General features: G+C 47.5%; 1 protein-coding gene across 1 annotated transcript in view; it reads left to right on the top strand.

Moving 5' to 3' along the window:
• ANXA2 (annexin A2) overlaps nucleotides 1-16,421 on the top strand; it is a 125,757-nt gene that overhangs the window by 64,261 nt on the left and 45,075 nt on the right. The window contains exon 5 of the mRNA XM_033920392.1: nucleotides 3,099-3,212. Within this exon, the coding sequence (XP_033776283.1) occupies nucleotides 3,099-3,212 (114 nt within the window). The remainder of the gene's footprint in view (nucleotides 1-3,098; nucleotides 3,213-16,421) is intronic.

The following is a 16,421-nucleotide window of genomic DNA, read 5'->3' on the forward strand; positions in this document are numbered from 1 at the left end:
GGTGGTTTGAATGGGGTAGTTGATTAAGTTTATTTCTATATTGGTTATGGTTGGAACTTTGTTATTTTCGAGGAGAATGAATTTTGTTTTGTCTGGGTTCCATTTCAGTTTGATCTTTCATCCAGGTCCCTACTGTTTCTAGTGTTCGGTGTGTAGTGTGTCTGTCATAGAGGGCTTAGGTTGATCAAAAGGTATGAGAATTGTAATGTAATCTGCATAGCTGTAGGAAGTTAGGCCTAGTTTGTCCAGGTATGCACTGAGTGAGGCAGTATAGAGATTGAAGAAGGTGGGGGATAGTGGGGATCCTTGGGGTACGCCGCAGGGGTTGGACCAAGGGTCTGATTTTTCTTTATCTGATTTTACTCTATGTTCTGGATTTTAGGAAACCTTCACACCATGAGTATACTTTATCTGAGATACCTATTGTGTCCAGAATTTGCAGTAGGATGCTATAGTCTACCAGGTCGAATGCTGCGGTCAGGTCCAGTTGTATGAGCAGCATTTTTTTTTTCCTATGTTGAGGTGTTGTCTAGCTGTGCCAATAAGGGAGCCTAGTAATGTCTCTGTGCTGAAGTTGGTTCTGAAGCCAGATTGTGTAAGGCGGAGAATGTTGTGGTCTTCTAGATAGTTAGTGAGGAGTTTGGCTACTAGTCCTTCTGTTAGTTTGACATATAGTAGTATTGAGGCAATGAGTCTGTAGTTGGATGGTTGATCTGTTGGTCCCTTTGGGTCTTTTAGGATTGGAGTGATGGTGATTTTACTGAGGTGTGGTTTGTATCCATTGTAGGAGTAGATCACGGAATTTTGTGCCGGAGGTTGTTAGGAGATATGGTGGACAGTGGTTGAGGTCACAGGATGCGTAGCTGTATTTTCTGTAGAGTTTATTGAGATCGGACCATTGTACACTGGTGAAGTGGGACCAGGTTCTGTCTACTGCAGTTGATTCTTTTTCTGTGGGATGCATTGTGAATTCAATTGGGTGGGTTGGGGTACCATTGAGGGTAGCTCTGGCGTATGTAATTTTATTCTTGAAGTGTTCTGTGCTGAGGGTGGCTGAGGGGGGGGGGGTGTTGTTAGTGGTCAGGTAGGGTTTGGTGTCTGTCAGATTTTTTTTAATATTTGGAATAGTTTTTTGGTGTCTTGGGTTTCTGTGCCTATTTGGTTGGTGTAGTGTTCTTTTCTCTTATCCTTTAATTGTAGTTTGTATTGTTTGTTAATTTTTTCCAGGTGGTTTTCGTATGCTCTAGGTTGGTTTTTTCTCCATTTTCTTTCTAGTTGTCTGCATTGTCTTTTCAGTTGAAGTCATTTATTGTCAAACCATTGGTCTGATCATCTGCTGGTTCTAGTTTTGGTTTGCAATGGGGCTAGTTCAGTGCTCAATTTGCTCCATTGTGAGTGAGGCTCCTCTGAATCGCTCCTCCTCTCTGCTGAGGGTCTGGTAGCCTTCTCCGATGTATAGCTTTGGCTAGCTGTGAAGTTCTTCTGTAAACATCTAAGGGGGGAATTTATCAACGTGGGCTACTGTTCAGATGGGTTATTTTACTACAAATCATGCCATTTTAGCACAGGGTCTCATTGCATAAAAGGGGACCCTTTGCCAAAATAGCATGACTCGTCATAAACAAACTGTCCCTGTTATAGCTCACATTGTGCAGGCCAAAATTTATTGTCTTGTTTATTTTACAATGTCTGAAACAAAAAAAAATATTTTTAATGATAAATAAAATGAAAAATCTCAGAGGTCACTATCGTCAGTATGTGTACTGTTGTGCCACGGTGCACCATCTGTCAACAACACACTCACAAAAAAACGGGTTTTTAAAAAATTTTTTGTTTCAGCTTAAAAGCAGTATGAAATAACGTGAAATGCCTTTGCTTCCCATATTTCAGTGTTTCAAATGAATACACTTCCCTATTTCCATTCTGGTGGAGTAACTTTTAGCAGCTTGCTTGAGGCTTTTGACTGGAGCAGGTCTCTTGAAAGAGTTATTAATAGTTCTATTAAAATGAATCTCTTAATTTTATTTAATTTTATTTCTTATATACCACTATACCGTGAGGTTCAAAGCGGTTTACAATAAAGATGCATTAAAGATACAATAAAATAAAAATAAATAAAGATAGGTACTTGGAAGTTCTCTAACTGTCCCGAAGGTTCACAATCTAACTAAAGTACCTGAGAAAGCAATTATTAAAAAAGGTAAAGATAAAAAACAGAGATAGAGACAAGATATGAACATCCCAACAAGTATTCAGTGAATAAATTAAATTAGGATTCCTCTACAGCCTGTTTGACATTTTGTTTTTCAGCATCCAAGTGGACTTAGGTGGCAGCCCCACTGTCAAAAAACTGAACCTGCTGTGAAAATACCCCTTCCCTATCTGAGCGGCAGAATGGCCCTTAGGAAACATACCAAATAATTCATTATACCAAATAAAATAATTCAGCGTACCAAATAAAACATTTTAAAATTCAACAATCTAATGCTCTGATATTTTTGGATCGTCTGATACCATATTCTCCATTCAGGGCACTTAGATCAACAGAACAACATTTACTGACTATCCCTTCTTTAAAAGTAATAGGGACCAGGAGATCTACTATTTTCTCGGTTATAGCACCCCAGCTCTGGAACAATTTACCAATATACTTATGTAATGAATCCTCTTTAGAAAAATTCAAGCGTTCTTTAAAAAGTTTCCTGTATAAGGATGCATTTGAGATATAGATAGTATAACTTATCAATCATTAAATCTCTTCAATCCTAATTAGACCTATGCGTAGGTCGCAAATTTATCTTCTTTCTTTCTATGTTTATTTCTGCCTTTATATCTTTTTTTTTTTTCTTTTGTGTTACCCACCATATGTGTGTTTTCCCTAAATGGTTGTTCTCTTTCTTTAAAGATTGTAGTTCATCCCCCTCACCTTCTGTACCAGTTATTCATTAGTATGTATATATTTTGTATTTAATTGTATAAAACTGTTCTGCTTTGTCCCCTATTTTTAAAATGTTCTATGCATTGAAGTATCTGACATTGCGTATACAACAAACCTTAATAAAACTTGAAACTTGAACTTGCTTTCTTCTTTCTCAAAGGATCTTTCTTTGGCGCTGAAAGGTTGTCTCTCCGGTAACTTGGAAACTGTAATGCTGGGGCTGATGAAGCCACATCCACAATATGATGCTTCTGAACTGAAGTCTTCCATGAAGGTAATGAGGTCTCTTAGCAGACAGATCCTGAATGAAGGAGTCCATTTTGTCAGTGGCGTAGTAATGGAGAGCGGGGGTGGTCCACCACGGTGCCATTTTGGTGGGGGCGGTCCTCGCCAAGCGTACCCCCCCTAGCTGTTCTCCGCCATGAATGACAACTTTAACGTACTGCTCCTGACCCCCGTTGTCTCTCCCGTTGATATCACTTGTGGGGGTTGCGCATAGGATGTCAGCGGGAGAGACAACAGGGTCACGAGGAGTACGTTGAAGTTCTTGTTGCTCAGCACGGTAAACAAGTAGAGAGACAAGGGAAGGCTTGTGTTTGCGGCGGGGGGGGAATTGAGGAAGGAGCGGGAGGGCAGAGGGAGGTGCATCACCGCCCGGGCGCCTCTCGACCTCACTCCTCTGCTGCATTTGGTCTCGGATCCATATACAGTACTCCCCCGATATTTGCGGGGGGTTCCATTCTAGGAACCCCCACGAATATCAAAAACCGCAAATACGGTTTTTCACCTGGGGAGACAGGAGAGGGCAACTGGAGTGCCGGCGAGTGAAGGAAATCACTCGCGGTCTGCTTCAACCACCTCTTCCCGTACTAAAGTCGGGCTTTACCAATCAGGAGCTGCTTTGACACGCAGCTCCTGATTGGTGAAGCCTGACTTTAGTACAGGAAGAGGCAGTCGGAGAATACCGTGAGTGACCGGGTCCGCGAATGGTGAATTCATAGGGGAACACTACTGTAGAGATGATAGATTTTTAATTTACAAGAGTATTATGAGAATCTGTATCCTTAAACGGAGATCCTGTACAAGTGAAGACCCAAGGGGATTATCGACAGAGATCCCAGCAGATACACTCGGGAGAAGTGGCTGAGTTCAGCAGGGCAAGTTAGAGCTTCATTTTATTGAGCAGCCGTGACAGAGGACTAGTGGACAGGGAAACAGGAGAGCCTACCTAGTTACCTAACGCAAGCTAGTAAGTTTTATTTGTAGTAGTTAATACACATCTAGAAGAGCTTGGACACAGACAAACTAAAAATTTGGATTAATATCACATCCAAACACCTCCTTGTCCACAACTGTCCTGATATATCATGGGCAGGTCTGCAACCATTTCTGATGTAGATGACCCATTGTTGGTTTAAGCCAGGGGTGCCAAAGTCCCTCCTCGAGGGCCGCAATCCAGTCAGGTTTTCAGGATTTCCCCAATGAATATGCATGCGATCTATTAGCATACAATGAAAGCAGTGCATGCAAATAGATCTCATGCATATTCATTGAGGAAATCCTGAAAATCCAACTGGATTGCGGCCCTCGAGGAGGGACTTGACACCCCTGGTTTAAGCGGTCCCAATATTTAAAAACTTTGTCTAGAAATGCAGCTGGCACCAATACAGTTTTTTGCAGAAGACCGTAACATCCTGGGCTCTATGTATTTAACTCGTGCATAGACTTAGAGGTGGGGCAGGGCAGGGAATGAATTATTTGGATATGTTCGGAGAGCTCTCTGCAGTGGGTGGGGGTCTTCCATGGATTATTCAGATTACTTCATTAATTGTTAACTATTGCAGCTATTGAAATGTGGCTTGTTTTGATATTTACACCCCTAAGCACTTTTACTTTTAGCTGCATAATCACTTGATTTTCAAACAGGTCATAGGTGGACCATCTTTGTTTTGAAAAGCAGCATCAGTCATGTGGGCCTAGTATACCCATATCTTTGAAATTAGGTGTCCTATTGATTGAATCACCTATAAATACAGAGCTGCCCTGTCTCTCACATACAGTGAAAGGCTTTCAGCCAAAACCAGGAGGCTACCATGGAATGCAAGGGATTCAGAAGTTGCCACTTTGCCTTTTCTCTGTCTGCGCTCAATCACAAACAGCTTCAGGTCTTGCAGCCACCACCTCTTGCTGCAAGGTTAACAGGGAGAGCTGAGGCTGTTCAGGGTCACAGGGCTGAAAGAAAATTGTTTTTTTTTAGATGGGGGTCAGAATGTCTGCTGGTCATGCAAGGCTGCTACTGGTGAACTGCAGCAGCTACCACCTGCCATGGGGCAGCAACAGCAGCTTATAGGCCCCACCATGGCTGTTCCTTCTGCAGGGGAGGCAGGGATATGGGCAGAATTTCCAATCTCAATGCACCCCCCTCAGGGCAGTATCCATTCTGCTGACCTGTTTGTAGCTCAAGTTCTAGAGAATCAACTCAGGTGGCCATAAGTTGCAACTCCAAGCCACTACCCTCCTTTTTCCTTAGTTTTGCCAAAAGCATTCTGGAGTTTATACCCTTTGTCTAGGAAATGGCAGAATATCAGTGTACATCTTTGGACTAGAGCAGGGGTGTCCAACCTTTTGGCTTCCCTGGGCCGCATTGGCCGAAAAAAATGTTTATCCCAGGACAAGCAGGCAGCATATTCTTAACGCATGGGTGACGTCACCGACGGAGCCCCGGTACGGACACTTTTAACTAGAAAGTTCTAGTTGGCCGCACCGCGCATGCGCGAGTGCCTTCCAGCCCGACGGAGGAGAGCGTGGTCCCCAGTTTCTTCGTTTCCACGGAGCGAAGAAGACGCATGTGTTTTCAACGGCTGTTGAAATATCTGATTTTTGCCTTCCCGCTCGCGAAATTGTCTTCCTTTTTGTTCTTTTTCCTTCGGGTTTCTTTTCCGTTCTAAATAGTAAAAAAAAAAAAAAAAAACTTTGCTTTTTCTTTATTTTTCAGCCCGGCCCTGGCGGGGCCTATTGCCACCATACAGGCCTCCGGTTTTGATTTTGCGGAGGCCGTGTTTCCCTTCATGCCCCCTCAGCCGGGCTTTAAGAAGTGCCAGCGGTGTGCACGCCCGATCTCTCTCACTGACCCGCACAATTGGTGCCTACAGTGCCTGGGTCCGAGCATCGGGCTGACAACTGCACCCGCTGTGCTACTCTTAAAAAACGTACATTAAAAAGTAGACAGATCCAACAGAATATCCTTTTCGGTACCGGATCTGCCATGGAATTGGCCGCGCCGTCGACGGCACCGCAAAAGTCGGCACCGACTACTTCGACGACGCCTGATCCTTCCTCGGGGTCGCTGGCACCAGGTAAGCCGTCTAAGAAGCCTTCCACTTCCCTTGAGCGCCCTCCTGCCACAACGGTGACGCCGGTCCTCCCGGCGTCTCGCTGACCCCGCAAACGCTCCGCCCCGATTTCGGTGAGTGCCTCGTCATCGGCCTCCTCATCGCCAGGGCATGGAGCGGCACCTATGGTACCGAAAAAGAAAAAAGTGGTATCGGTGCCTCCTCTGGACGACCGCATTGCGGCCATACTCCAAAGCCAGTTGCAGGAGCAAATACAGCAGCAACTCCAAAACCTGTTGCCAGCACTGTTGGCCCCACTCCTTCTGGTACCGGACCGGCCCGAGCCTCGCACCATACCACCGGTGTCGACACCATCGGTACCGTTGAACACCTCCATGCCGGTACTCGCGGCTGAACCACTCAATCTTCCCGTGCAACCACGCTCTGACGCCGACCCTTCCCGACATCGAGACCGACACCAGTCCTCCCGAGACCAGGACCGGCACCGGTCTTCCTCCCCCGGTACCGTCTCGATGCGCTCTGGCAAATCTCTCTCTAAGACTCGCCACACTGAGCCGTCCACACCACCGTCCCGTCCTGCGCACACCGACGTCAGGGACCCGGACTTATGGGAAGAATCCCCACCCGGTACCGATGATGAGGCTTCATCAACGGACGAGGAACCCTCGATGGTTGATACCAGTTCCAAACCTGAACAGTCCTCATTCACAAAATTTCTAAGGGAAATGTCGGCGGCTCTGTCTATCCCATTGGAATCCGACTCTAAGAAGTCCCAGGCTTTTCTTGACGCCCTGGACTTCGAACAACCCCCCAAAGAATTTTTGAAGTTACCTGTCCACGACATCTTACGGGAAACTTTTTACAAAAATTGGGAAAACCCTCTCATGGTACCGGGTGCTCCTCGAAAACTGGATAGTTTATACAGGGTCATTCCTATCCCGTGGTTCGACAAACCTCAACTACCCCATGAATCCCTTCTAGTGGAGTCCACCTTAAAGAAAACCCAGGGCTCCAGTGTTTATGCCTCCACCCCTCCTGGCAGAGAGGGCAGAACGATGGATAAATTTGGCAAGCGCCTTTATCAGAATTCCATGCTTGCCAACAGGGCTAATAATTACACCTTCCACTTTTCCTTCTACATGAAGCATTTGGTGCAACAACTCTCCTCCTTACAAAAGTACATCCCTGAGCGTAAAGTCCAGGTTTTTCAACAACAAATTTCCAGTTTGCTCCAACTCCGGAAGTTTATGGTGCGCTCCATTTATGACTCTTTTGAGCTGACCTCTCGAGCATCTGCCATGGCTGTTTCCATGAGGCGCTTGGCCTGGCTGAGAGTTTCTGACCTCGACATTAATCACCAAGACCGCCTGGCTAACGCACCTTGTCTTGGTGATGAACTCTTTGGGGAGTCCCTGGACTCAACTACCCAGAAACTCTCGGCCCACGAGACCAGGTGGGATACCCTGATCAAACCTAAGAAGAAGACTCCACCTGCTCGCCCCTACAGACAGCAGTCTTCCTACCAACGCAGGTTCTCGGCCAGACCTCTCAACCCGCCTCAACAACAACCTCGCCGGCCTCATCAGTAACACCAAACTCAGGCACGCTCGCAGTCTCACCAACCTGCCAAGCCTCCCCCTCAGTTAAAACCATCTCAGCCCTTTTGACTCTTTTCTCCAGGGCATAGCCAGTCTCCCACCATCATTGCCTCTTCCTCAGCTGATCGGAGGCCGCCTTCAACTCTTCCTCAAACGTTGGGAGGTCATCACATCAGACCTGTGGGTCCTCAACATCATTCGCCACGGCTACTCTCTCAACTTCCAGACTCTTCCACCAGACAATCCTCCCATAGAGTCTGTTTCTCACTCCTCCCAATCCCTCCTCCTCCTGAGGGAGGTCCAATCCCTCCTTCTTCTCAATGCCATCGAAGAGGTACCCCCAGACCAAAGGGGTCAGGGATTCTACTCCCGCTACTTCCTGGTTCCCAAGAAGACAGGGGACCTCCGTCCCATCCTCGATCTCCGGAACCTCAACAAGTGTCTGGTCAAGGAAAAATTCAGAATGCTCTCCCTTGCCACGCTTTACCCTCTTCTCTCTCAACACGACTGGCTATGTTCCCTAGACCTCAAAGAGGCCTACACTCACATTCCAATCCATCTGTCTTCACGTCGCTACCTTCGATTTCAGGTTCAGCACCGTCACTACCAGTACAAAGTGCTACCCTTTGGCCTCGCATCATCACCCAGGGTGTTCACCAAGTGCCTCATCATGGTAGCGGCCTTTCTCAGGTCCAACAACCTCCAGGTGTTCCCCTACTTGGACGATTGGTTAGTGAAAGCACCTATGTCTCCTCTTGTGCTACAAGCCACTCAGCACACCATCTCCTTCCTCCACCTCCTGGGGTTCAAGATCAACTACCCCAAGTTGCATCTGCTTCCCACGCAGCGACTGCAGTTTATTGGAGCCGTCCTCGACACCACTCTGATGAGGGCGTTTCTCCCCTCAGACCGCCAACGGACCCTTCTCCACCTCTGCCGTCAGGTGCTCCTTCGTCGCTCCATTCCAGCTCAGCAAATGATGGTCCTCCTGGGCCACATGGCCTCGACGGTCCATGTGCTCCCTCTGGCGCGACTCCACCTCAGGACACCTCAATGGACTCTGGCCAACCAATGGTCACAGACCACGGATCCTCTTTCTCATCCCATCTCTGTGACATCGTCTCTTCAGCAATCTCTTCAATGGTGGTTGAACTCTTCCAATCTTTCCAGGGGTCTACTCTTTCATCTACCCCCTCACTCCATGGTCATAACCACAGATGCCTCCCCCTATGCATGGGGAGCTCACCTGGGAGATCTTCACACCCAGGGACTTTGGACCCATCAGGAGCGTCAGCATCACATCAACTTCCTCGAACTCAGGGCCATGTTCTATGCTCTCAAGGCCTTCCAGCACCTTCTCTACCCTCAGGTTCTTCTCCTGTGCACAGACAACCAAGTCGCCATGTACTACATAAACAAGCAAGGCGGCACCGGATCTCCCCTCCTCTGTCAGGAGGCCATCCGCATCTGGACCTGGGCCACGGCCCTCAGTCTCTTCCTCAAGGCTGTCTATATCCAGGGCGAACAGAACTCCCTGGCCGACAATCTCAGCCGCATCCTTCAACCTCATGAGTGGACCCTGGATCCTCCCACACTCCACTCCATCTTTGCTCTCTGGGGCATTCCTCAGGTGGACCTCTTTGCAGCTCCTCACAACCATCAGCTGCCCCAGTTCTGTTCCAGACTCTTCTCTCCTCATCGTCTGGCCCCGGATGCATTCCTGCTAGACTGGACAGATCGGTTCCTCTATGCCTTTCCTCCACTGCCTCTAATGTTGCGGACGCTATTCAAACTCCGCAGGGACAGAGCCACCATGATTCTCATCGCTCCTCGGTGGCCTCGCCAACACTGGTTCTCCCTCCTGCTCCAGCTCAGCTCCAGGGAGCCCATTCCTCTTCCTGTGTTTCCTACTCTACTTACGCAGCAGCATCAGTCTCTACTACATCCCAATCTGTCCTCGCTCCACCTGACAGCTTGGTTTCTCTCGGGCTGACCTCACTAGAGAATCTGTCTCAGCCTGTCCGTCGCATTTTGGATGCCTCCAGGAAACCGGCCATCCTCCAATGTTACCATCAGAAGTGGACCAGGTTCTCCTCTTGGTGTCTACTGCATCACCACGATTCCACCTCATTGGCGGTGGAAACTGTACTGGACTATTTGCTCTCTCTATCCGATGCTGGCCTCAAGTCCACCTCAATCAGAGTCCACCTCAGTGCCATCACTGCGTTTCATGAACCTATCCTCGGAAAACCTCTCACGGTTCATCCCCTGGTTTCCCGGTTCATGAGGGGCCTCTTCAATGTCAAACCACCTCTGAAGCCTCCCCCAGTCGTCTGGGACCTGAATGTGGTTTTATCAGCCCTCATGAAACCTCCGTTTGAAACTCTTGCCACTGCTTCACTCAAATTTCTGACATGGAAGGTGCTTTTCCTCATTGCCATCACCTCTGCCAGGAGGGTTAGTGAGTTGCATGCACTGGTGGCCGACCCACCTTTCACTGTTTTTCACCATGACAAGGTGGTTCTACGTACCCATCCTAAATTCCTTCCCAAAGTGGTCTCGGACTTCCACCTCAACCAATCCATTGTGTTGCCTGTCTTTTTCCCTAAGCCCCATTCTCATCCTGGAGAACAGGCGTTGCACACGCCTTGCATACTACCTTGACCGTACCAGGGCTCACCGCTCGTCCCCTCAGCTCTTTTTGTCCTTAGACCCTAACCGTCTAGGGCGCCCTGTCTCTAAACGGACGCTCTCCAACTGGCTTGCTGCCTGCATTGCGTTCTGTTATGCTCGGGCCGGTCTATCACTGGAAGGTGCTGTCACGGCCCACAGGGTCAGAGCTATGGCTGCTTCTGTGGCTTTCCTCCGTTCCACGCCCATCGAGGAAATCTGCAAGGCTGCCACTTGGTCCTCAGTTCATACGTTCACTACTCACTACTGTCTGGATACCTTCTCCAGACGGGATGGACACTTCGCCAATCTGTGTTACATAATTTATTTTCCTAATGGCCAACCATCCCTCCTCCCTCTCTGTTAGCTTAGAGGTCACCCATGCGTTAAGAATATGCTGCCTGCTTGTCCTGGGATAAAGCACAGTTACTTACCGTAACAGGTGTTATCCAGGGACAGCAGGCAGATATTCTTACGTCCCACCCACCTCCCCGGGTTGGCTTCTTAGCTGGCTTATCTTAACTGGGGACCATGCTCTCCTCCGTCGGGCGGGAAGGCACTCGCGCATGCGCGGTGCGGCCAACTAGAACTTTCTAGTTAAAAGTGTCCGTACCGGGGCCCCGTCGGTGACGTCACCCATGCGTTAAGAATATCTGCCTGCTGTCCCTGGATAACACCTGTTATGGTAAGTAACTGTGCTTTATCCCAGGACAAGCAGGTAAGTAAGTATTACGGTAAGTAACTGTGCTTTCTGGGGCCGTGCAAACGCTGTAGCAAGACAGAGGAGGGAGCCGGCAAGACGGTAAACAGGGGCAGCAGAGGAAAACACTGCATCGCCCTCGACCGGGGCCGCACAAAATACTTCACAGGGCCGCAGGTTGGACACCCCAGGACTAGAGAATGACCCAGTGACAGAATTCATCACCATTCCCATCCCCGCAAATATCTGTGAGAAACCATCCCATATTGTTCTTTAAGGAGAGAGGGAAGAATCTGAGTATAAATGGGGTCCTCAAGCTTTGCATTAAAATATGCTGGTATAGAAGGACTGAGGTTGAGATAGACACAAAAGAATGACATGGGATGGTTTACTAAGTTGAGGAAAGGCATTTTCTGTCTCGTAAAAACATCCAATTGTGTTATTACTCTGACCAAGTGACTTTTGGTGCTGCTTATTCTCACTTAATACTCCTAGAACGGTTCTTTGAGTGAGTCTTTGGGGCAGCAAGTTGGTAATTTGAGGAAGAGCTTCATTCTTGAGGAAAGGGAAGAGAAGTGGGGAGCTCTCCTGCTCCCCAGTGGCAGAGAATGAGGTAGCAGCTCTGAGAGCCATTGGATGAGACACCACGACACATCTTTGAAAACTCAACCACCAACAGTTGTGGAGCAGGGGGCAAAGTGCCCTCGGCTGAAAGAGCACCAGCACAGGGGGCCAGCAGTTATCCGCAGGGATGGGAATGGTGATGAATTCTGTCACCATGTCATTCTCTACTTTGGACTAGGTAGGGCCCAACTACTCTTCCTTAGTGAGCTGAAGACATTTTGTGGATAACTATAGTGCAATCAACAGCAGCATTTGATTATGAATCAAAGTGCTGTAGAGACCAAGACTCGTGCAAGTTCCCTTGTGATTTTCTTATAACACATCCTACCAAAAATAATCTTGTTAAATAGCACTGGAATTAGAGAATGACACGGTGGTTGTTACCCGCGAGTAGCCGCGGGTAACCCCCCGAAACGGGGAAGAAAAAATAGTGGTCTCTGCGGGGACGGGGACAAGGCCATTCACCGCCCCATGGAGCGGTGAATGGACTTGACTCCGCAATGAGGCATTCAAGGATCCCGCGGTCCCCACCCGCCTGATCGCAGCGTTCCGCCATCTCCCTCCCTCCACCTCACCTTTGATGTAGAGCAGGGCCGGCAAGATGGACAGGCGCAAAAAAAAAAAAAAAAGCCTCCTTCCTTTTCCCCTGCTCTTACCGCCATGCTGCAGCTACTAAAGCCGACAGGAAGTCTTTCCGATGTCAATTCTGACGTTGGAGAGGACGTTCTGGGCCAGCCAATTGCCTGGCTGGCCCAGAACATCCTCTTCGACTTCAGAATTGACGGCGGAAAGACTTCCTGTCGGCTTTAGCAGTTGCAGCATGGCGGTAAGAGCAGGGGAAAGGGAAGGAGGCTTTTTTTTTTTTTTTTTAGCAGCAGGGAGGCAGCAGGCTGGCTTTGGCTAGGGACGGAGGGACAGAGGTAGACAGGCAGGCTTCGGGGGTGGGGGTGGGGGTGGGACAAAGTGTGGAAGGCAGTGAGAGGAACATAGGAATGAGGCACTAGGGGCACTAAAGACAGGAAGAGGCACTAAGGACATGGGAAGGGGGCACTGGGGGCACTAAAGACATGGGAAGGAGGCACTAAGGATATGTGAAAGAGGCACTGGGGGCACTAAAGACATGGGAAAGAGGCATTGGGGGCACTAAAGACAGGAAGGGGAACTAAGGATATGGGACGGAGGCACTGGGGGCACTAAAGACATGGGAAGGAGGCACTAAGGATATGTGAAAGAGGCACTGTGGGCACTAAAGACATGGGAAGGAGGCAGTGGGGGCACTAAAGACATGGGAAGGAGGCACTGGGGGCACTAAAGACATGGGAAGGAGGTACTGGGGGCACTAAAGACATGGGAAGGAGGCACCGGGGGCACTAAGGACATAGGAAGGAAAGAGGGAGGGAATAGAAAGGGACAATTCTTGGGCCTGAGTGCAGAATGAAAGAAAGGATACACAGACAGAAGGAAACGCAACCAGAGACTCATGAAATCAATCACCAGACAGCAAAGGTAGGAAAAATGATTTTATTTTCAATTTAGTGATCAAAACGTGTCAGTTTTGAGAATTTATATCTGCTGTTTATATTTTGCACTATATTTGTCTATTTTTCTATAGTTACTGAGGTGACCGAGCTCACAGAGATAGGGCGGAAATGGGGTTTTTAAATTTTAGTCCTAGTAGTTTGCCGGTCCACAAAATAATTATTTTATTTCTGCTGGTCCACAGGTGTAAAAAGGTTGAAAAACACTGATGTAGAGTATGCCGGCTTTCTTTTTCGCTCAGCCGCACGTGCGGCTGCTCGAATTGATCAATCTTCTCCTCTCCTGTAACTTCCTGTTTCTGGTTGCGTCAGAGGAGAATATGGAACAAATGAGCAGCCGCGCGTGCGCGGCTTTTTGAATGCTGCAATCGGTCGGGTGTCTGCTGTTTTTGTATCACTGCCTGCCTGCGCTCACGTTCCAGATCCACCTGCATTTTTAGTGTGCACAATTGACCTGATTCAAGCTATAGGTGAACATGGGGGACACGTCATTGCAAGGGAAGACAAGTCAATTGATTTATTTTATGTTCTGTTTTTACTACAGGGCAGAGGCACTGAAACAGATTCTCAGTGCAGTAATAGTAGTGGCAGGACTCTCTTCTGTCTTCATGGTATTTCGCAATACTGAGGTTTATATGGATGCTGCGGGGACAGTGACAGGGCGGTGAAGGGGATGGCGGTGACGGTGATGGGGCGGTGAAGGGAATGGCGGTGACGGGGAGATGAAGGGGACGGTGAGCCGGGGACGGGGCGGTGGACGGGGACAGATTTTTTCCCCGTGTCATTCTCTAACTGAAATGTCAAAGATGACTGATGTAAATGACACAAGAAGCTAAATGGGGTGGAAGGAGACGTACATAGATGGATCAGAAACTGGTTGGCGGGTAGGAAACAGAGGGTAGGAGTGAAGGGCCACTACTCGGACTGGAGGAAGGTAACGAGTGATGTCCCGCAGGGCTCGGTGCTCGGGCCGCTGCTATTTAATATATTTATAAATGATCTATAAACAGGGACGAAGTGTGAGAATAAAATTCACGGACGACACCAAACTATTTAGTGGAGCTCGGACTAAAGAGGACTGCGAAGAATTGCAAAGAGACTTGAACAAACTAGGGGAATGGGCGATGAGATGGCAAATGAAGTTCAACGTTGAGAAATGTAAAGTACTACATGTGGGAAGCAGAAACCCGAGGTACAGCTATATGATGGTAGGGATGTTATTGAAGGAAAGTACCCAAGAAAGGGACTTGGGGGTAATGGTGGACATGAGAATGAAACCGACGGCACAGTGCGCAGCGGCCGCTAAGAGAGCAAATAGAATGCTAGGTATAATCAAGAACGAAAGAAGTTATCCTGCCGTTGTATCGGGCGATGGTGTGTCTTACAGTTCATCCAGAGTTCTCAGATCAGCCTCCCAATCTACTCTTAACGTTCCTTCACTGAAAATTATTGGAACCCGCCGTGCTTCAATTTTCTCTGTTACTGCCCCAATGTTATGGAATTCTCTCCCTTTGTATTTAAGACTAGAAAAAGATTTGCAAACTTTTAAAAAGAACTTAAAATGTCTTCTTTTTAAAGAAGCATTCAACTGATAGTTCACTTTCTTAATTTTATCAGTTAATTCCTGAGCAATGATATCAGTTAACTTCTTTTCCCTTAAATATAAACCTTTATACTTCTATAATGACATTTTTTAGGCCTTTCTATAATCCCTACCTCCCTAATGTGTTTTCCTTTTATGTTCTCTTTAAACAAAAATTGTATTTCGTCCCTATTTTCCCACTGTTTCCAGTTTTCTTTTGTCCAAAGATGTTACCCTAGTTCGTGTAGTATAACATTATGTATAAGTTAGTTTTGTTTTTTAAACTCTGTTTTTAATTTTGTAAAACGCTTTGAAATTGGAAAAGCGTTAAATCAAACAATTTAATAAACTTGAAACTTGAAACTTGAAACTTGTCTGCATCTGGAGTACTGCATCCAATATTGGTCGCCGTACCTTAAGAAGGATATGGCGATACTCAAGAGGGTTCAGAAGAGAGCGACACGTTTGATAAAAGGTATGGAAAACCTTTCATACGCTGAAAGATTGGAGAAACTGGGGCTCTTTTCCCTGGAGAAGAGGAGATTTAGAGGGGATATGATAGAGACTTACAAGATCATGAAAGGTATAGAGAGAGTGGAGAGGGACAGATTCTTCAAACTTTTGAAAAATTAAAAGAACAAGAGGGCATTCAGAAAAGTTGAAAGGGGACAGATTCAAAATGAATGCTAGGAAGGTCTTCTTTACCCAATGTGTGGTAGACACCTGAAATGCGCTTCCAGAGGGTGTAATAGGGCAGCGTACAGTACTGGGGTTCAAGAAAGGATTGGACAATTTCCTGCTGGAAAAGGGGATAGAGGGGTATAGATAGAGGATTACTGCACAGGTCCTGGACCTGTTGGGCCGCCGCGTGTGCAGACTGCTGGGCACGATGGACCTCAGGTCTGACCCAGCAGAGGCATTGCTTATCTTCTTTCTTGTGGATGCCATTGTTTTCAAGGTAGATTTCTAGAAAGGGTCTGCTGTCCACTGAAACGCTTTCAGCATTGCAGCCTTCCACCCAGAAGCTCTAATTCCCAACATCCCTTCTAGTTTCTTCTCTGCCACAGCTCTCAGAACTTCATCAGTGCTGTTACTAGACAGTGGAACTTTGTCCGGGTTTTGAAAAGCTGCTTCTTTGGGACTACGTCAGAAGGGCATCTGCACATGCATGGATGCCCTGCCGACCAGTGAGAACAGGTTTAGGGGGCAGGGCTGGGGCATGCTTGGGTAGAACTGGACGGGCCTGGGGGTTGGGCTATGTGTCCAGATTTTATTTAACTAAAATCTGGTAACCGTAGCTTTAGCCCCAGTTCAGAGGCTATGGGGACACTGATATCTATTAGTGTATGAGTTCGGTTAATTAGGATGTTCTTGTAAGAACATCATTGCCAGAGGTTTAAAGCAGTGACTTCCAAACT

Source organism: Geotrypetes seraphini, chromosome 14 (genome assembly GCF_902459505.1).
Source record: "Geotrypetes seraphini chromosome 14, aGeoSer1.1, whole genome shotgun sequence".
Classification (NCBI taxonomy): Eukaryota; Metazoa; Chordata; class Amphibia; order Gymnophiona; family Dermophiidae; genus Geotrypetes; species Geotrypetes seraphini.